The sequence below is a fragment of the Theobroma cacao genome, chromosome 3 (genome assembly GCF_053813885.1).
Source record: "Theobroma cacao isolate CCN51 chromosome 3, ASM5381388v1, whole genome shotgun sequence".
Lineage (NCBI taxonomy): Eukaryota > Viridiplantae > Streptophyta > Magnoliopsida > Malvales > Malvaceae > Theobroma > Theobroma cacao.
Genome location: NC_142641.1, coordinates 10,977,163 through 10,999,387, shown reverse-complemented (window position 1 = coordinate 10,999,387; position 22,225 = coordinate 10,977,163). Strand labels below are relative to the sequence as shown.

Genomic DNA, 22,225 nt, shown 5'->3' with positions numbered 1-22,225 from the left:
AGAATAGTATGCTAATGCCAAATAAATTATTCAAAAAGGATATATTAAAAGTTATATGAAGAAGAGAGTCACAATTGATCAACAAGACAAAAACCCCTTGGTCGATTAATGAAGAGTTAGTCAGCTAAGATTTAAATCAAAGGTTGGCGGGCTGAAAAGTATTGAGAAATAGAACCAACTTAGTCGACCAAGGAATGAGTTAGTCGACTAAGTGCACACTGCTAGAAACTGAGATAAAAAGACAGAGACAACTTAGTCGACTAAGATATCTGTTAGTCGACTAAGAGCATTCTACCTGCAATTTTGAAGTCTGCACTAAAAGACAGATTAACGGCCAAATTATCTACCAAACTGTTTTCAACGGTCAAAAACTGCCTAACTCCTATCAGAGTTAATTTTTCAAGTATAAAAAGGACTTCCAACAACTAGAAACAAGTTTTAGAAGGCTTCAAAGCAAAAAGAGCTCAAAAACCAACAAAAATCTCTCTGCACTTTACTGCACTCAATGCCCATCTTTGTAGTTGTGTTTTGCACTTCAACTTGTACCATTTAGATCAACTTTGTGATTATAGGTACACTTCTATTTCATTTCTCTTTATGTTCTTAGAGTGAAAGGGTCACTTTAAGGGGTTCAATCAAGCTAGGATTGCTTATTTAAGTAAAGGTTCTAACTTAGCCTTGAAAAGTTAGTTGTTGGGTTTTGGTTGATCCCGTGAGAAAAACCATTATTGTAGGTTGTGGTTAAGCCTTTGAAAAATCAATTTGGGTTTTGGTTGAGCCCATGAAAAACCATTGTGAAAGGTTGTGGTTGAGCCTTTGAAAAACCACTTTGGGTTTTAGTTGATCCCGGTAAAAACTAGTGTGAAAGGTTTTGGTTGAGCCTAGTAAAAGCCATTGTAAAAAGCTTGGTGAAAGCTTGTGAATTTCACCATTCATAGTGGATTAGTTAGAAAAATCCTTGGTTGGATAATCAAGGTAGTGGATGTAGGTCTTGGACCGAACCACTTTAAATTCTTGCGCATTGTCTACTATGTTTTTATTTTTACTACTTTTCAAATTAGTTCCTCATCTTGCCAAGAGCCAAAAAGTGCTATTCACCCCCTCTAGCACATTTATTTAGGACCAACAAGTGGTATCAGAGTAAGTTCCATGTTCTTAAGGTCTAACACCCTTTGGGAGGATCTAATGGCTCTTCAAAAGTCAATAGTTGCTGAGGGACAATCAACAAACAAACCACCTCTATTTGATGGCTCTAACTATCCTTATTGGAGCACTAAGATGTCAATATTTATTAGAGCTATAGATTATGAAATGTGGGATGTCATAATTTATGGACCATTCATTTCCTCAACTTTAAATGTAGTGACCAACGAGATGATGCTTAAGCTAAGGTTTGAATGGATCGATGCTGAAACTAAGAGAGTTTAAACAAATTTTAAGGCTATCAATAAATTGCATTATGCTTTGACTCCTACCGAATTCAATAAAGTATCAAGCTGTACAATAGCTAAACAAGTGTGGGATAAGCTTAAGATTATCCATGAAGGGACTTCTCAAGTCAAGGAGTCCAAGATAGCCCTCTTGACCTATAATTATGAAATGTTTAAGATGAAGCCTGGTGAAGATATCACCAATATGTTAGATAGATTCACAAACATCACAAACAAACTTAGTCACTAGGCAAACCAATACCCAAGCATGAGATTGTTAAAAGACTTCTTAGAAGCCTACCAAAAAATTGGAAGCCTAAAGTGACTGCAATCTGAGAAGCCAAGGAGCTAAATGTTATTACTCTAGATGAGATTTGTGGTTCTCTCTTTACTCATGAGCTAGAACTCAAGGAAGAGGAAGAAAAAGATAGGAGGGAAGCAAATGAAAAGAAAAAGAGCATTGTACTAAAAGTTCTTGAAAAACAGTTGGAAGAGCTATCCTGTGATGATGATGAAGAGTTGGCACTGGTTGTAAGGAAATTTAGAAAGCTTATAGGCAAAAGAAATTGGAGATTGGCTAGAAGAGGGTTTAGAAAAGATCAAGGTTTTTCATGGTGAACTAGAAATAAAAATGACTCCAACAAAAAGGATGAGCTAACCTGCTTCGAATGCAATAAGCTTGGACATTTCAACTCTGAATGCCCATTGTTGAAAAATAAGACTATAAAGAAAAACAAGAAATCAAAGAAGGCAATGGCAACAGCTGCATGGTCAGATAGTGACATATCAAGTTCTGAAAATGAGGAAGAAAAAGCTGAGGAAAGAGCAAACTTGTGTTTGATGGCACAAGAAAATGAATCCAAGGTATCCTCATCCCCCTGTGATATTTCTATTGATGATTTACAAGATGAGTATGAGTGCCTTTACGATGAATTTGAAAAACACTTTTCAAAATACAAGACTTTAAAGAAAAAGACTACATCTTTTGAAAATGATTTTGACAAGATAAGAGAAGAGTTCAATTCTATTTTTGAGCAAAGAAATTTTCTGCGAGTTGAGTTAGAACATTCAAAAGCAGATTTTGAAGTTTTAAAATTAGAGTTAGACAATAAATCTGAAGCTTTGCAAAAAACATTTGATGAAAACGCAGCTCTTAAAAGTTTGAAAAATGAAACTTCAAAAAGAAATGTCTACTACAAGATAAATTCTGCTAATGCATTATCTAGATACTATATTTGTAATAAAATTGGTCATTCATCATATGATTTTTTTAAGAAAAGAAGCATGCAGAAAATAAGAAAGATATGGGTTCCAAAAGGATCCTATATTGCAACCAACAATCAAAGACCCATCAAGGTATGGGTACCTATAAAGAAAAACTGAAAATTTGTCTTATAGGTTAAGCTGCACTTAAAGGAGACATGTTCAAGAGCTCAACTCAAGAAGAAGCAGCCTTGGTATATGGACAGTGGCTGCTCAAGGCACATGACAGGAGATGAAATGCTATTTGCTCAGCTGGACAGAAGAAAAGGAGGAACCGTATCCTTTGGTGATGATTCAAAAATTAGAATCCATGGTATATGAATGGTTGATAAGAACTCCCAAACTCAAATCAGTCATGTGTTATTGGTTAAAGGCTTGAAACATAATTTATTGAGCATTAGTCAATTGTGTGATAATGGATTTAAAGTATGCTTTGATTCAAATAAGTGTAAAATGATATATATAAGCACTAATAAAGTCTCATTTATAGGAAGAAGATTAAAGAATATGTATGTTGTATTTCTTGAAGATCTTGAAATGAATTGTGAAACGTGTTTAGTGGCAAATGTAAAAATGATAGCTGGCTATGGCATAGGAGACTAGGACATGTGAGCATGTATACTATGTCAAAATTAATTAAGAAAAATCTAGTTGTTGGACTGCCAGATATAAAATTTGAAAGTGATAAAATATGTGATGCTTGCCAACTAGGAAAACAAGTTAGAACATCCTTTAAGACTAAGAAGATTGTGTCAACAACTAGACCTCTTGAATTGTTGCACATTGATCTATTTGGTCTAATAAGTATAACTAGTCTAGGAGGAAAATCTTATGGCTTTGTAATAGTTGATGACTACTTTAGGTACACTTGGGTTTATTTTCTTGCTCATAAGAATGATGCTTTACTAGCATTTATAAGTCATTGTAGGAAAGTTGAGAATGAAAAAGGACTAGCCATAGTATTAGGAGTGATCATGCAGGAGAGTTTGAAAGTGATGAATTTGAGAAATTTTGCAATGAAAAGGGGTTGGATCATAATTTTTCTGCACCTAGAACACCCCAGGAAAATGGAGTTGTAGAGAGGAAAAACTGAACCTTAAAAGAAATGGCTAGAACTATGCTATGTGAGAATAACCTACCAAAATATTTTTGGGCTGAGATAGTGAACACAGCAATGTATATACTTAATAGAGTCTCAATTAGAGCCATGATATCAAAGACTCCATATGAACTTTACAAGGGTAGGAAACCAAATATTTCACACCTTAGGAGTTTTGGTTGTAAATGTTTTGTGTTAAACAATGGAAAACATTCTTTAGGTAAGTTTGATGCAAAGAGTGATGAGGTAATATTTTTAGGATATGCATTAAACTTAAAGGCTTATAGAGTTTTCAACAAAAGAACTTTAACTATTGAAGAATCAATCATGTAGTTTTTGATGAGTCCAATGCTTTACAAAAGGAAATTCATGCTAATGATGATGATGTAGAGATCCTAGAAAAGCAAATAGAAGAAATGAGCTTAGAGAACAATAAAAATAATGAAAAAAGCTCACCTAAAAGAGAAAATGAAACTCCACCTCTAGAAAATTTGCAAAGAACAAAAATTTAGCATAATGACCTTCCAAGGAGTTCGAGATATGCAAAAGACCATCCACAAGAACAAATCATAGGTGACATTTCTCAAGAAGTTAAGACAAGGAGAGCAACAAGAGAGATTTGTGAGTTTTCAGCTTTCATATCTCAAATTGAGCCTCAGACATTTGAGGAAGCAAAAAAGAGGAAAGATGGATATTAGCCATGCAAGAGGAACTTGATCAATTTAAAAGAAACCATGTGTGGTCATTAGTCTCTAGGCCTTCAAACCACCCTATTGTTGGAACAAAATGGGTGTTCAGAAATAAGGTAGATGAGCAAGGAAATGTACTTAGAAATAAAGCTAGGTTGGTAGCCCAAGGATACAACCAAGAGGAAGGAATTGACTATGATGAAACTTTTGCACCGATTGCTAGGATTGAAGCCATAAGGTTGTTGCTTCCTTTTGCATGCTTTATGAATTTTAAATTGTACCAAATGGATGTAAAGAGTGCATTTTTAAATGGATTGATTTAAGAGGAAGTGTATGTTGAACCACCACCAAGATTTGAAGACTTTGAAAAACCAGATCATGTTTTCAAACTTCATAAAGCCTTGTATGGATTGAAACAAGCTCCTAGAGCTTGGTATGAGAGGCTTTCGAAATTTCTGTTTGAAAAAAGATATGTTAGGGGTAGCATTGATACTACATTGTTTTTTAAAAGATACTTAAAGGATTTAATTGTTGCTTAAATTTATGTCGATGACATTGTTTTTAGTGCAACTAATGAGGCTTTATGTAAGAATTTTGCTAAAGAGATGCAGGGAGAATTTGAGATGAGCATGATGGGTGAGTTGAAGTACTTTCTTAGGCTTCAAATCAATCAAAGTGAGAAAGGAATCTTCATCAACCAAGAAAGATACACTCAAGACATGCTCAAAAAGTTTGATATGCTAAAGCTAAAATCAATTTGCACACCAATGAGTCCATCCACCAGACTTGATTTAGATGAAAAAGGAAACGATGTTGATCAAAAGCTCTATAGAGGTATGATCGGATCACTTCTCTATTTAACAATCAACAGGCCTAATATACAATTCAGTGTGTGTTTATGTGCTCGTTTTCAATCTCAACCCAAAGAATCACACATGACTTCTGTTAAAACAATTTTAGATACCTCATAGACACATAAACTTTAGGCATATGGTATCCTAGAGAATCATCTTTTAGCTTAGTTGAATATTCAGGTGCCGATTTTGTTGGCAGTAAAACAGATAGAAAGAGTACTAGTGGAACTTGCCAGTTTCTAGGTAGTATGCTTGTGTCATGGTCTAGCAAAAAGCAAAATTCAGTTGCTTTATCTACAACAAAAGTAGAATATGTATCTCTAGGCAATTATTGTGCTCAAATCTTATGGATTAAACAATAACTAAAAGACTATGGAATGTCAATGAATAACATACCAACATATTGTGACAATACAAGTGCAATCAATATTTCAAAAAATCCTGTGTAACATTCTAAGACTAAGCATATTGATTAGGCACCACTTTGCTAGAGATCATATAGTTAAAAGTGATATTAAAATTGAGTTTGTGAATACTTTACAACAATTAGCTGACATCTTTACCAAACCCTTAAATGAGGAAAGATTTTGTGAGATTAGGAGAAATTTAGGGATAGTTAGTGTGTAGGAGATCTAGGAAAAATTCTGAAGTTTTCTCAAAAGATAGTAGGCACTTAGTCGACTAAGAGAGCACTTAGTCAACTAAAAGCATTCTGTCTCTTTAAATAATAAGATTCAGTTAAGTTAAAGGCAGGAGGAATAAATAATGAAAAGAAAATGTCTATCAAGAAATAAAACAGAGGAGAAAACTGCCCAAACCAAAAATAAAAATTAGGAGGCAATTTTGAATTTTGAAGGGGGAGTTACCAATTGCACTTAAAGAGGGGGATTCAAATTGTTTTTTTTGGAATTAAACTGCTCTCAACCTATTTTCCTTACATTCTCTCTCTTTGCTGAAACCAACGCTTGAAACTGAAACCCTCACCTCTTAACCATTCAAAGCCCTGAGTCCAAAATCATCCAAACCAAATGATGAAATCAGGAAAATCTCAAGAACTTCTAGAGAAGAAGAAAGGCAAACGGCCAATGGAAGAAAATCTGCAAGATAAAATACTGAAGAAAAAGAAGAGGATTGAGTCGGGATTTGTAAGTAAAAAATCTAGAAAATCAAATAGCCACAAATTTGAAAAAAAGAAAGAAAAGAGTAAATCTCACAAGAAAGGTACTACTTCATCTTTTAAATTCAAAAGTAAAGTACATGAAGAGAGATTTAGGAAAATAGAGAATGCACCAATCACATGTGGAAAATACATTGACTAGGAAAGCTTTAATGAAATGCCTAAAATCTTGACAAGTTTATCAGATTATTTTGAAGAGTTAAAATTGAAGGAGTTCAGCACTTTTAAAAATTGATCATACAGTGCTAGTTTAGTTAATGAATTCTATTTGAGTATAGTTGTTGACAAGGATGAATTGGAAGATCCTGATGATTATTCTGATGAGGGTTTGAATGTGTTTTTTAATGGGAAAGAATTTACTGTCACTGCTGCAGATTTTAGGGAACTTTTTAAAATAAAGTGTAATGAGGGAGAATTTGAATTTCTTGAGAATCATGACCCCTCATCCCTGTGGGAAGTTATCACAGGGAAGAGAGAAAAGTACTCCTCCAAGAGTAATGTCGAGCTTATTGGAAGTCCTCAAATAAGAATTCTGCATTATTTTGTTACTGCCAATATTCATGGTAGGAGTGGAAGCTTAAGCTACCTTAGCCTTCAAGATTTATGGCTAATGGAACATGCATTTAGTGGTGTTTCACTTAATCTGGGCAGATTTATGATTGAGAGAATGAGAAGAATATACAGACTAGAGAAGATAAATTTGCCTTATGGAAATATCATTGCTTCTCTGGTGCAGAAGAAAGGAATTTGGAGTTCTAGATATGGGGCAGACAAGGTCAAAACTAGAGACCAAGCCATTTATCTAGGAAGCTTGCCTAAAATGGGGTACAAACTTGATGGAGAAAGATACATTAAAACCTTCAAGGCTGGTCTAGGAAAAGAATCCTCCTTACCTACTCAACCACTGGCAACACCATCTCAATTCTCAAATGAAGTGATCTTTAATCTGCTAATGAGAATTGATGGAAAGCTCACAGACCAAGGAGCAAGAATGCAAAAAATTGAGGAGAAAGTGACTGAACTAGAAAAAGTACTAAAAAAGAAAGGAAAAATACCCTCAGAACCAACTGCTGCAAACAGCTCTACAACTCTTATCCTGGCTCCAGCAGGACAAGAAGCTAAAGACTCTGCTTTCCAAGCTGAAGGTCATGAACCTGAGGTGGAACAACCAAGAAAATCCCCCTCATTTGAGCCTCAAGACAAGAAAGAATCAGTACATGGAACTAAGGTGCTAGGGTCACTAGATAAAACTCCTCTGTCTCAACTCGAACCTCAAGAAAAACAGCCTTCTCCCCCAAACTCAGAAGAAGTATCTATCATGGATATCTTCCATCAAATGGTTAGAAAAGAGCAAGTTGGAAAAGAAGTTGCCAGAGTACAAGTTGGGAAGTCCACTACAGAAGGGTAGTCAAGGAAAGGAAAAGAAAAAGCTACTGAAGAACCACAAATAAAGTCCAAACCACCAGGCAAGGGCAAAAAAACAATGGCAACTAAAACGAAGTTCATCAAAGGAGGAAATCATCCAAATTGGCTGAGAAGGCCAAGCCAGCAACAATCTCTTCTCCTCAAAACCCTCTTGAGATTTCATCCCCTGAAAAATTCCCTCCAGAACCCTTTCTCGAGCCTCCAAATGTTTTCTCTTGCATCGATGAATCTACTCCATCGGCCTCTTTAGGGATAAAAGTTTAACAAGGTTAGCTTGAAAGGATTAAACGGTCCAAAGATGGCCTGAATCATGTCTCATCCTAAGAGTTATCTAAAATTTCACCTCAAGAAAGAATCAAACAAATTCTAGAATTCTAGACTTCACTATACTTTTTATCAACATAAACTTTCTCTAAATCACATGATAAATCTAAGTAAAAGATTTAGTGTACAAATTATTGGAAATCATATTCTACAGTGAAACTAACAAAAGAATATCACAATCACTCAATTCATGTCTATATCAAACCAGGAATCAAAATGGCAAGATAATCAAAATATCATCCTAGGATTAGTAATATCATGGCATAGGCAATTTTCATCTTAAGAATTCCTAAAATAAATTCTAAAAATAAAAACAATTACGAAATAAACTAACCTAAAAATACCACAAAAACTAATAACAATAAAACCCTCCCCCAAAATTAAATTGCACATTGTTCTCAATGTGAAAAGATTAAAAAAAATGAGAAAATTAAACTCCCTTATCAATGGTGGCAATGCCTTGAAAGCTCTAATTTTCTTTCTCCTCATTTTCATGCTTTCCAAACCTACATACTCAACAAAACAAGCTAGCGAGAGGTTATAACTACTTATTTACATAGAAAAATAAAAAGTAACTGAAATAACTACTAAATCCAAAAAAATATAACTTGGGTTACCTCCCAAGAAGCACTTCTTTATAATCAATAGCTTGACTTTAGTTAAGGTCTTCATTCACCCTTTAAGGAGGTTTGAGTTTGTATGGAAAAAACTTGAGGTGTGAAAGTAGTCTCCTCCTAAGATGAAGTTGTAGTGGCTTTTATTTAAGATTTGGTACTTGCTCAACACAAGGTGGTGGAATAGGTTGACTTTTACCCAACTTCTCAAATTGAGTTCTTCTTGGATAATGCACATTTGGTATAGCCTTCAAAACATGTGTAACATTTGTGAGTTCTTCATTCTTGTCCATTGTTGTTGCATCTTGAACCAAACAAGCTTCAAGGAGTTTCTTTGGATTTTCCATATCAATAGCCTCTTTAGGTAACTTATCAATTGTGTCTAGAAAAGGAATGGGAGGCACATATGACTTAACTTATGGTGGTGTAGATACTTCTTCCTCTTGCTTAATTTTTGTCATCTCAAACTTAATTGTTGGAAGTATTTCCTTGATCTACTTTATCTCCATCATTTAACGACATTCTTGCCATTTACCTCATCAAGATACTTACCATATTCTTTTCTTTTAGGATTAGGCTCAGTATCATTTGGTAAAAATTCTTAAGGCCTATTATTGATGTAATTAGCAAGTTGGTCCCATTGAGTCTCAAGATTTTCGATTCTACTTGACTTTGAACGATGGCATCATTCTTTATCATGAATTGCATTAACATATCCTCCAAATTTAGCTTATTCTCAAGTATAGGGGCTCTAAGTTGTGATTGGAAATCATGATGGAAAACAAGTTATGATGAATATGTAGGACCTTTATCATTACTCCATAAAACTTTTGGGTGATTCCATCATGAGTTATAACTATTGGAGTACGAATTATTTTGCTGCCCATTGAAATTTCTATCAAATTGCATTGACTCATGATAGGTTGGACAACTATCACTTGAAGGCCCATCTCCACAAAACTCGCATGTCACAAAAGGACTCTAAAACACATTAACACCCCAAGTGTCGATTCTTTGAGATAAAGCATCTACTTGGGCAATCAAAGCACTGATAGTCAATTCTTAATCATTAACAACCCTTCTAGGCATAAATTGTTTAGATGGTCACTGATAGTTATAATAATTCATTACCTCACTCAAAAGTGCCTAAAATAAAATAAAATAAATTTGAATTAATACTAAATTTGCTTGGTATTAGTATTAGTAAAAATTCTAGAAAACAATTCCTCGGCATGGTGCCAAAAGCTTGTCAGTTAAATTTTTACCTACGCAAGTTTACGTATCGAAAAGATAGTATAGCGATATGCAGAGTATCGATCCCACAGAGAATTGATTTGAAATATTATCAAGTACTAAAATTAACATAATTTAATCTTATCTAAACAATCAAAATTAATTAATTAACTAAAACCGTATAGCCAAAATTTAAACTAAAAAGAAAAATCACAGTAATAATAACTTGAGCAAAAATCAAATCAAACAAGTCTAAGATACGACATCCCTCACATTTTATCTAAATCGTACCTCTTTCTCTCAACTTATTTCAATGGGTTGAACTACTAACCTAGAGTCCTCAATTATTTATAAGGGTCTCTTAACTCATCATATAAAAATATCTATTTTAGCCGAAAAACTATATCTCTTAGTGAATTGAAATTAAAATAGATTTATTAAGTTTAGGCTCTAATTCTGGCTACATATGACATATAGGTATATCCCTATCCTATACACAAACTAATTAATATGATTATATTCTATCCTAATTTTAGTCTACACTAAAATCAATTTAATTGGTGGCCAAGCAATTAAAAGCATTAAGAACAAATTGGAATAAACAATTCAATTCCATTGAAAATAAGCAAGAAAGAGATTAAAAATTCATATTACATATGAGTTCAATTGCAATCCTAGAAAAATAGTTTAGTTCATAATATCTAATAAAAACTTCATCTAAAGAAAATTAGCCACTAATGCAAGTCAAAGAAAATAAGAAAAACATAAAAGTAGAGAGAGAAAACTAATAGTTGAAGTTTCGTGATCTTGATTCTCCCTTCAATTCTCTTGCTTTCTTGCTTTGTTTTTTGACTCTTTTTCCCCAGAGAAATTGTGCCTCCTCCTAGAAACCTCTAAAAAAGGCCCCTTAAATAGCCTTCAAAAGCCCTAGCTTCCAAAATCCTGTAAACTTGTTATTTTTGAAAAATACGTTGAGCGCTGCGGCTCTCATTTCCTAGAGCCATGGCTCTCAAAGGTTCTATCTCAATTCTATTCTTCTATTGCAATACTTTCATTTTGACACAAATTTCAACCACTTGTCGATCCAAACTGGGTAAAGTGGTAAACATCAAAGTTATATCCTTGTCTCTTAGCTTTTTAATAGTTCAAAAATCATGTCATTTGGACTTTTGTAGTTGAAGATATGCTCTTAAAACTGAAACATATGCAAACAGAGCACAAGTCCATTATGCACCTTTCTTCACCAATTGAAATTATTTTTTATCCTACTCCTACAAAAACATAAAAATAAATATAAATAGCATAAAACTAACATTATTAACTTAAAATAAATATTTAAACATAAATTAAACTAAACTAATAAAATAACTAAAAGCACCTAAATTCGATTCTAAATCTAGTCTAACTTAGCCTAATTAGGTTTTTAATCTCCCATTAAATATACATATTTGATGCACACATCAGATAAGCACAAGATTTTTCAAAGTTGATTTTTAATTCTAAGACAAATTCAACACACCTCAACAATCTTTTGATATTAGAAGCTTCTTCAAGACCTATTTCCATAAGAATCACAATGTTATCCACAAATTGCAAATGAGAAATTTTGATACCCGAAGCTATAAGTGCTATCCCTTTAAACATATTCAAATTTTCAGCTCTAGCTAGCAACCAATGTAGTGCTTTGACAGTAATAATGAACAAGAATGGAGATAAAGGATCTCCTTGTCAAAGTTCTCTTTTAGTGAAAAGATTCTTTTGTGGCAAAACCATTACCCTAAATTGCATCTCTTACTATAGAAATACATTCAAAATCTATTGACACCATTTGTCCCCAAAACCCATCAACTCCATTACAAACATTAAAAAAACACAATCAAAATAATCATGTCTTCTCAAAGTCTAGCTTAAGGACCAACCCACCCTCATTATATAATCTGTTCCTCATGCTACGAATAGCCTCATTAACAAAAAGAAAACCATCCATAATTTGACAACTACTAACAAATGCTCTTTGAGTATCACTCAATATTGTTAATCACCAATTTCAGCCTATTAGTCAAGATATTTACCAAAATTTTATAGAATGAATTCACCACATTGATAGACCAAAATTCCTTCAACAAAAAATAAGATTAGCAATTTTTCCAATAACGGCCACAAACTGATAGGTCAAATATAGTTGAAACTAATATAGTATGTAAGACTCAACATTTTTATCCTGGAAAAACAAAAATTCACATATAATATAACCAATGGTTGATCGAGCCAGCGTACATATTACCCCTCTTAAGAAGGTTGAGTTCGAAGGTTTGACTCCTTATCTTCTTGGATTTTCTAACATATATGTCAAAAGAAGAAAAATTCTCAAACGAGTATGACTTCCTCTTTCTAACAAAGAAGCTTTTTGGCTCAACCAAAGTACTTCATTACAAGTAACCACTTTGCTAGTTCAATATTTTTTAAATAGTTAAGAAAAACTAATATAAAATTTGTGTATGTATTTGTCCACCGTCTTCCAGAAACTCCATCAAGCATAAATTAGTTGTTATAATTAAAGTCAATATATAGGTCGATATATGATAGCTAATCAAATATATGTGGATGGATAAAACCAAATGTTGAGGCAATTATGCACATATATAAACTGAGTTGTCATAAGATAAATGTTTCCAGTATATGCTTTCGTTTTATTGGTTTATAGACCATTTTCTTCTCCTTTTGCTTTATCCAAGTCCGAGGGCCCCATGCATCGCTTTAGCATGTGACCATGAGCCTCGGGCCTCTGCCTGATCAGGTCACACATAACATAACAGTGACTAGTGACTAGACACTGCTGAGTGCAGCGAAGAGATCGCAGGCAACAAAGCAATGCTTCCAAATGCCAAAAGACAATTTTCTCTCCTACACATGGATCAACTGAAGCAGCAGCAGCACACACCGATTCTCCATCCCCATTCCAAACCATCATCGAAGCAATCCTATCCCCCAAATCACTCCTTTATTCTCTAATCTCATGCATGAGTTTGGAAAATAGAGGACAAATTTTCATTTCGCTGACACGCTTACAGTTTTACAACCGCATTGATTTCCATTTCTAGGCATAGCTATTACAAGATATATATGAGATACCTTTCATCAAAGAGCAAACGAACAAAAAGACTGGCAACTGTAAAATTTTCCAGTATGAAATTCCCCACGACTGTTTTGTTTTGTTAGTTTGTTTGTTATTTTTTTTCCCTATTCCCGACGTCAATTATTTGGGGGGAAACCCCATACCGTTCACGGGCCCTCTACAGCTTTCAGCCAATATATTAGGACCTTGGAGCCCATAATATTTGCTGTATTTTACAGCTAAGGGATTCCCAAGTCATTGACATTTTTAACTATAAACACTGAAGCATGAAATGAAAGAGAGAAGCTCTTGACTTTTGCGTGATATCGATCCTACTAGGACAGAGAGATGTCTGTAATATGTTGAGACAATGTTCATGTATCAGGACAATCTCCCATGTCTTACCTCATTTTCAAATGATTAAAATATTTGAGCCATATATTACACTGTTCTGTGATAACATTCATTTGGTGATTGGATGATTCAAGACACCCTTTCAATTGATTAAAATATTTCAATGATAAGATCAAAAAGAATTGTAAATGAGGCAAAGGTGTTGGAGACATCAGACATCCGATACCCAAATTAATTAATTAATTAATTAATTAATTAAAGAAGAAAAAGAAAAGTTGCTCTAAGTTTTCATTCCATGAGGATACCATGTATCATGCATGCAATTCACATAGTAGAGAAATATATTATATTCATGTCATATATAATTTAATTTTAATTAACCTAATTTGAGTATTTAAGTTTTTTAATTATTAAAAATAGTAAAAAATGACCAATCTTGATACAAAATCATGCAAGCTCTAAACTCTTGAGATGATATAAATAACTCCATTAACATACCAAGAAAAGCTTTACTCAGGAGTTGCCTATTGACATGGAAAGATACCACGGCTTTTTAAATGATGAGTTGACTGACTTAACTCAATTTCCATGGTTGTCTACGGAGAACGATTAACCTGAAACTGATCTTAATTTTTTTTAACATAAGAAAAAGTAGTATTATTTGAGCTGATCAAACAACTCGGGATTACAATCAAGATTTAAAAATACAAAGAGCGTAGGGGCTGACAGGACCTTGTAAATAGCCTGTCTACCTAGGCCTTCATTGTAATTCAAACCTATCAGCCACTTCAATATATATATATATATACATATACAGTGCCGAATAGAAGCAGCTTCGAAGGAGAGAGAGAGAGAGAGAGAGAAAGAGGGAGAGATGGAGAAAGAGTATCCAAATGATCTATACAGGGAGTGCTTGAGAAACCATGCAGCCAGCCTTGGCAGCTACGCCACCGACGGTTGCGGTGAGTTCACGCTTGACGATACCTCTCCTTCAAACCTACAATGCGCTGCATGCGGTTGCCACCGTAATTTCCACCGCAAAGTTAGCTACTGTAGCAGCAGCAGGAGTCATGGGGATCCAGAAAACACAGTAGAACTGATTGATTACGGAGATGGTGGCAGCGGAGGAAGGCGGCCAGTTGTGGTGGAGTCAACCGGGGCGGCAGACGGATGCGGGAAGAAGCGGTTTCGGACGAAATTCACGGCGGAGCAGAAGGAGAAGATGTTGGGTTTTGCTGAAAAGTTGGGGTGGAAGCTGCAAAGGAGAGATGAAGAAGACGAGGTGGAGAAGTTTTGTAGAGCAATTGGGGTGAGTAGGCAAGTCTTCAAGGTGTGGATGCATAACCATAAGAGCTCTTCCTCCACTTCTTCCGCATCTACATGCAATGTATCTTCTCTTACAACTCAGTAGAGAAATCCGGGATCTGAAATATTTTTTCTCATAATTTGTTTTTCCAATTTTTTTGTCCTCTTTCTTCTTTTTGGTTCATGTTTGGTTATCCTTAATTTTCCTAAGAAAGCAAGCCATCATATTTGTAATTAATTTGTAAGCATGCATATTTCCTAAAACCTAAGGCATGCAGGAAGCTTAATTCAATGGATTATAACTTTATCGATCAAATCCACATTCCTACATCTTAAAAATCAATTGCTTCATAAGAATCGGGAGATTGTATTTGGTCGGATGGTTCTTCCTCCTCTTCTTCTGTTAATAAAAAAGAAAAAGAAAAAGAGAATAGAAAGGAAAACCACTAAAAGTGAAAAAAAGAACAAAATAAAATATTTATTGCAATTCCTAGAAGGTTTCAGAAATCATATAGCCTTTGGTGGTTACTATGTTGGCTTTAAAGAGCAAGAAATCTAACCCTGAAAGACCAATATTTGCTGATGCGGAGTTGGGGACATGCATTTCGTCCTTGACCAAGACAATAGTTAATATTAGAAAGCCTTTCGAGACTTTTGGGGTAAATGCAGTTTACTTCATTAATCTTGTCGGATAAACTACCTACTAACACTTCCTATATGTACCTCCCTCCCCACCTCCGACCCCAGCCCCCAACTCACAAAAAGAAAAGTTAATTACACAATTTAATACCTGAATTATGATAAAATGTTTGATTTGATAATTGAAGTTTAAAAATTTGCAATTTAGTATCTGAATTTTATTTTGCTTAATAGTTTTACACTGGAGACTAACTTTGTTGATTAAATTGGTAAAGTGACTAAAAGCATCCAATAGGAATGCCTCACATGTCTAACTTCTATTAACTGTTTTTTACCACATCAAACATTTAATTACTAAAGTTAGCAAGATGTGCAACCTACTTAACGACATGAAATTTGAAGTACTTAATTGTGAATTTATTTTCTTTATATGTCAAATCAATAATCTAACTATAATTTAGGTATGAAATATGCAATTAATTAAAAGAACACTTTAAAGATCTAACTACATATGGCAACTTAATTTTACAAAAAATTCATCGTTTAATCATGTAATATGTTATCTTGAGGAAAATAAGCTGCACAGGACAAGGGTGTTTTGGTTTTACCCTTAGAGTTTACTTGTTGCTTTTCCTTGACATAAGTAGAATTTTGACCAATATGCCTTGGCGTTAGTGTTATGGGTTGAGTAACTTAAGCACCTAACCTACGACCAAAAGCCCTCTTTCCAAAAACGAGCCTAAGTATGTATCCAAAAATCACTCAAGAGCTCGAGGTTCTTAAAGCAACACAATAAGCAGCAAAAATAAGAGAGAAAGAATAAAGGAAAGTTAGAGAAAAATGAGATTTTGTTTTCAAACTTGGTGTGTTTACCAATGAGTGCAGGGGAAGTATTTATATGTATGATTAGCTCTCTCATCTAGCTTACCTACAATTCAAATTTAAAATGAATGGTTAACGCATTCAAATTTGAATGATCAGCTTATCAACATTTAAATTTAAAATATATTAGTTTATCGACACTTCCGAAAAGGTCTAAGGATATTTCTACCCCTTGATGTGCAAATGGGATGAACCTTTTGTATATCGAGCTAGTTGGCTAGCTTGCTTAAGTTGCATGCCTACTTGGGTTGTTAACTTGCCTAATTATTAACAACTTGGCCCATGACATCCTCCCCCACTCAATCCAACAATGCTTTCATTGGTAAAAGATGGATTTCTTTATGTCATGCACTGTCGCGTCACATGTCATCCATAGGCACTCCTTTGCCTCAAATAGTCTCGCTCTATGCACTCTTGGGCCTTGCCTTATGCATTACTTTCATGCATTGTTGCCTCGCACGTTGTCCCTTTGCTTGCTTATTTCTGTAGTATTATTGCCATCGCACTCCTACCCTACACACATTTCCCCCTTATGCCCTGACTCCTTGGGCATTTGCTACAGACCAATCAAGCATTGTCTTGACCCCTTAGCCTTACTAGTGCTTGACTGATGTCGACGATTCCACCCCTATGCCCTCGATTGTAAGAATTTCGTCACCATTAAACTTGGTCTCTCCCAAACTTTATGATACTCTTTTGTTGTTTGCTATTGCCTCCCTAGTATAACATAAGGTTGTCTAATTATAATGCGTTCTTAGGCTTCCCTAGTCACACATGGTGGAACTATAGCCACTACATTAACCTTCTTCTCAAACTATCTAGGTTGCTTAATAAGTCTCATTTTCCTTGTGTAACACTACACTCCTCAACTACAACCCTTTCCCATGTTACTCTACATACCAATTTGCACCCTTGTAGCTTGGATCTTCTTCGTCTAACAAGATAGCCATGAACTTGTTATGCATGAGGTAGTCTTTCCTCTAGTGCGATCCCTCAAATAAGAAACAACTTAAGGGCTTCTTCTCCATTTGCTTCCCTTTGGTGACTACTTTGGCTTAGGGGAGTGCCTACTTCGCTTTAGCCTTTTCCTTTGATCCACTGTCATTCTCTCCCCCACCATTACCCATTTTCTTGGCTTGAGAAAACTACAACTCAATCCAACCTTCGATCACCTCTATAGCACACATGAACCCTTGCATATCTTTACATTGAAGCTTTTTTCTCATTCAATCTACCTTCTTTGACTGTTCAAGCTTCATTTTATGCTTGGAGAGCCAGATTTTTCTATTAAAGATAGTTTGAGCCGTTGGAGACATCTTTGATGTCATTTTAGCCATTATTTTGTCCTCTAGTACTTAAATTTAAAAAGGCAGACAGAGTTAAGCTAATTGGTTATAAGCAACTCTAACCGATTATAGCTTCTCTGCCTTACACTGTCTTGCTACTGTGTACTCTGTGTTAACTGATTACAGGAGACTCTAACTGATTAAGGGATCTCTATCTTAAGGCTTCTCTACTTTAATAGACTTCCTTTAATTAGTTAACTATTCCTTTAACTAATTGGAGCTTCACTTCCTTCAACCTTAACTGATCAACACGAGCTCTAATCAATGAGGAAACTTCTAAATTTGAACTTCTCCATTTTGGCTCCCTTCAACGGTCGACATCTCTTTAAATTTGAATTTTGGTACTTGGAGATTCTTCAAGTCTTGTGCTCTAACCGCTTAACCTCATGGCTTAATCGATTAACACACCTCTGTTTTTCCTTTGTCTAGCACCATCTTAATTAGTTAAACCTAGTGCTAATTGATTAGGATTTTTCTTTTTTGCTTCAACTTGTAGCCTAGCCATTCCTTAATTGATTAAGGCTTTTTGATAATCAGTTACATGGGCCTTATCTTCACCAAGTCTTTCATCTTTCACACTTCAACTGATTAACTATCTATTACATGATTTTATTTTTAATCATTCATTTTAATGAGGGAATTAACTTTATCTTGCACATTTAAATAATGCAGTTAGACATTAATGAATGCGGAATGTTTTGTTATCATCAAAAACATATGGAGTCAACATTCTCCCTTTTTTTTTATGATGACAAAACACTATTAGATTAAGAGTACAATGTTTATATAAAAAGAATTTCTGTGTAGATTTAGGGATTACACCCCTGAATATGTGCTTCCCTTAAACATATGCCATAATAAAATTATCCAATATAAAGACATGGAAAATAAAGGTATTCAAGCATAAGAACATATATATATATATATAATCATTGTTCAGTCGTTCAACACAATCCCATCATAAAAACATAAACTTCAACACAACATATACCACATAAACATTGTTAAACATAAAACACAATAACACCATAAAAAAACTGAGTTCGTTTGTTTTTCCTAATAGCTTACTCTTACTTCCTACTCTTACTCTTACTTTTCCTATTCTTTTCCCCTTTTTTGTCATCATTCAAAAGAGGGGCCTACGGTTGAAATTCATCTAATTAGAGAAGGAAGAGGACTTATTTAAGGAGGATTCATCAGTTCCTAAGTGAACATTAAAAGGCTCAATGTGGATGGAATGAAGGGATTTAGGTTCAAAAAAGAAGAAAGATCTAGAGGGGATAACTTGAGGTGATGCAGATTTGAAAACTAGCTAGGTAGTTGACTCAACTATTCTAGAAGATTTTCTCATTTTGAAATCTTTAGTTTTGGTGGCCATTGTTTTTTTACCCCTTCCAATAGTTTTCTTTGCAACCTGATCAATATGAACTACTTTTCCTTTGTCTTGATCTGTTTCCCATGTAACTTGTTCCTTCCCTTGTTGATCTGACTAAACATCATGTTCCATGTCTACTTTTTGTTTTGCCTTGTCAGCTTTAGCATCCTAGAGAATGTCTTTGATAAAGTTAAAAATTGGGATGCCTTCAGATTCTTCAGGGGGATTTTCATTACCTTTTGCAGTAGCTAAGTGTTTTTTACTCAAGTTTTCTTATTCACTTTGAGTTTCTTTCCCTACTTTTCTTATGCCTTCAGATTCTCCCAGGGGATTTTCATCACCTTTTGCAGTTGCTGAGTGTTCTTCAGTCAAGTTTTCTTATTCACCTTCAGTTTCCTTCTCTGCTACTCTTTCTTATTCATTTTCCTTCTCAAGTTCTTCATCTTCTTTTTCTTTTCCAATTTGTTTGCCTAATTTTGTTTCAGGGGGTATTTTAGCAACTTGTTCTTTTTCATTATCTATTCCTTTTTCATGTTTAGATGGGTGTGGATCAAACTGCTCAGTAGCAGTTGTTTCACTAGACATACTTGCAGTAGTAGTTGGAACTTTAGAGGTAGAGGGTTTGGTTCTTGTATCTTTATGAAAAAAGTGTTTCAAGTAGGTGTAGCTTTTCCTCAATCTTTGTTCTCTTCACAACTTGTTCAATTAGCTTGCCATTTATCCTCATAAAGAGGTTAAAGATCATTGCACTTTGGTGTGGAGGTTGGTTGACTCTTAAGGAAAGGGTAGAAAGAGTTTCAGTAGTGGGGGGAAGTGGTGTGCCTTTTATGGATTTAATGCACTCATTATTCTCTAGTTTGTATCCCATCTTCAGAACACTCCCCAAAAATATTCCTTGATCTTTTTTTCTTCTTAAGTTAACTTGGAACCTTATTCTCCAAATCCCTTTCTTTTTCACCAAATCTGAAATAATGTTGCCATATGGCAAGCTGGCCTTATCTCTCAATAATGTTGCCTTGATTCTCTCAACCATGTATCAACCATAAGTCTTGGGCACTAACGTAGCAGAAGCTATTGCTCCTGCCAAGTAGTGTGGATGTAATAAAATAATGCAGGATTTTGAGTTGAGCTTTTTTAAGGTCGCTGGCATAGCTCTAGGAGGGAAATTTTTCCTTTCTTCCAATCATAATTTCCCAAATGTGATTAGGATCATACTTTTTAGGCATTTTGAATTACCCTACTTCAAACTCTATTTTTAAAAATTCCCTTAAGTCTCTAGCACTAATGTGAAATTCTCTACCACTCAGGAAAACATTCAACCCATCTTTTGTATATTCTTCTTAATTAACTAGTTCAATTCTATCCACAATAATACCAGAATAAATTTTTTTTACTAAAGTAAGGCTAAACATTCTATCCCAAAAAATGCTTAGATTCTTTAGTTTCAACGCTTCAGAATATCCTTCTAAGACTTTCTTTACTACTGGTACTTCATTAAAACTAGGCCAATCAAATAACTTTCAACATGAAATTGTTGCAATCTCTATTTTCTTAAAACCATCAGCATGCAACTTATTTTGAAATCGAGAAGTGGAAATAGTACCTTTACCTATGAGGATCCTTGTATAAATAGTTCCTTTCCCTTTCTCTAAAATCCTTTTCTTACTTTTCTTCTTATTGTTAGTTGAGGAGCCTTTGGTTTTTCCTTTTTCCATTAAATGAAGAGATCAGAGATCATCACCTTCTCTTTTTCCTTTCCCTTTTTCAGTAGCCTAGTGTGTGAGAGAGGTTTTCGCCATTGCATTTCTTTACTTAAGGCTTATCAAGTTTCAAAGGGAAAGAAAGAGAGAAAAATCTAGAAGCTCTTGGGTCTTGATTTTCTAGGGAATGGTTCTCTTAGTAGTTGAAAGGTCTTTTAAAGGGAGTTTATTAACCGATTACCCATGTTTTGAGTGGGTGGTTTCTTGTATCACCTTCCCAATATTTTTTTAAATATTTCTTGTGCAATAGTCTTTTTACTGGCAATGGTGTTCTAATCAATTAGCCTATGTCGTAACTGATTACTTTATCTCTGACTTAAGGCTTTCCAAAGTGTCTGACTTTCATTAATTGATTAAGGACACCTTTAACGGATTATGAATTCACTAACTTAGCTTAGCTAACTTAAGACAGATGTAGCACCCCCAAATTTTGATGTAAACTAAGAATGATTTATGAAATATGTGGAGTGTTGAGGACTTTGATGATAGAATATGAATGCCTTATGTTTAAGAGTGTACATATTGACATTTAGGCAAAACTTGAGGAAATATGTGATAAATCCCATAATTTGAGGTTTTTATTAAGATTGGCATTATGTTTATGAGTTTGTGCATGGGATTAATTTAAATGGATGATTTGAGGTGCAATATCAACCAACAATAATATTGGAATGTTAAACTTGGACTTTTGGAGTTTTTGGGAAGCTTAGAATTGCTTATAGGGGTTTAAATATTGATACATAACCCAAAATATCTAAAAATTTATGGCAAAATGAACAACAAAGGCCCCAGGAAGAATATTTTATCGATACATTTGAGAATGTATTGATAGATTTGGCCAAAGATGAACATGTATTGATACATTGTCCAAATGTATCGATACATTTGAAGCAAAGAGCACCCAAGGGGAAAAGTATCGATACATTGCCCTAATGTATCAATACATTCATTCAAAATTAGAACAGATGTATTGATACATTGCTAAAATGTATCAATACATTAGTGAGGAAGGTAAAATAAAAGGGGGTTTCTGGGCCATTTCGCTTGTACTCTCTCTCAACTCTTTCTCTCCCTTTCTTTCTCTAGAAACTCGAAACCCTAAAACCCTAAATAGATTTTTAAAGTGATTTGAAGCTATTTGGAGCTTGTGTAACCATTCTAGAGGTAAGATTTAATGTTTTTACTAATTATTTTTAGATTTAATCGGTTAAAAACTTCGAATTTGACTTTTCTCCAGATTTGGTATTTTTCCTTTTTTGGCTTAGATTGAGCAATTTGGAGCTAAGACTCATTTAATCCAACTTCTAAGGTATGGGTTTAGCTCATTAATGAAGGATTTGA

General features: G+C 34.4%; 1 protein-coding gene across 1 annotated transcript; it reads left to right on the top strand.

The window, feature by feature from the left end:
• Positions 1-14,416: 14,416 nt before the first annotated feature.
• Positions 14,417-15,218, top strand: LOC18604462 (zinc-finger homeodomain protein 11-like). The gene has a single exon (XM_007036963.3). It carries the CDS (start codon positions 14,452-14,454, stop codon positions 14,986-14,988), a length of 537 nt encoding a protein of 178 aa, XP_007037025.2. The 5' UTR covers positions 14,417-14,451; the 3' UTR covers positions 14,989-15,218.
• Positions 15,219-22,225: the final 7,007 nt, after the last annotated feature.

Coding starts and splice junctions, on each gene's coding strand:
- LOC18604462 (XM_007036963.3), top strand. CDS start 14,452: ATGGAGAAAGAGTATCCAAATGATCTATACAGGGAGTGCTTGAGAAAC.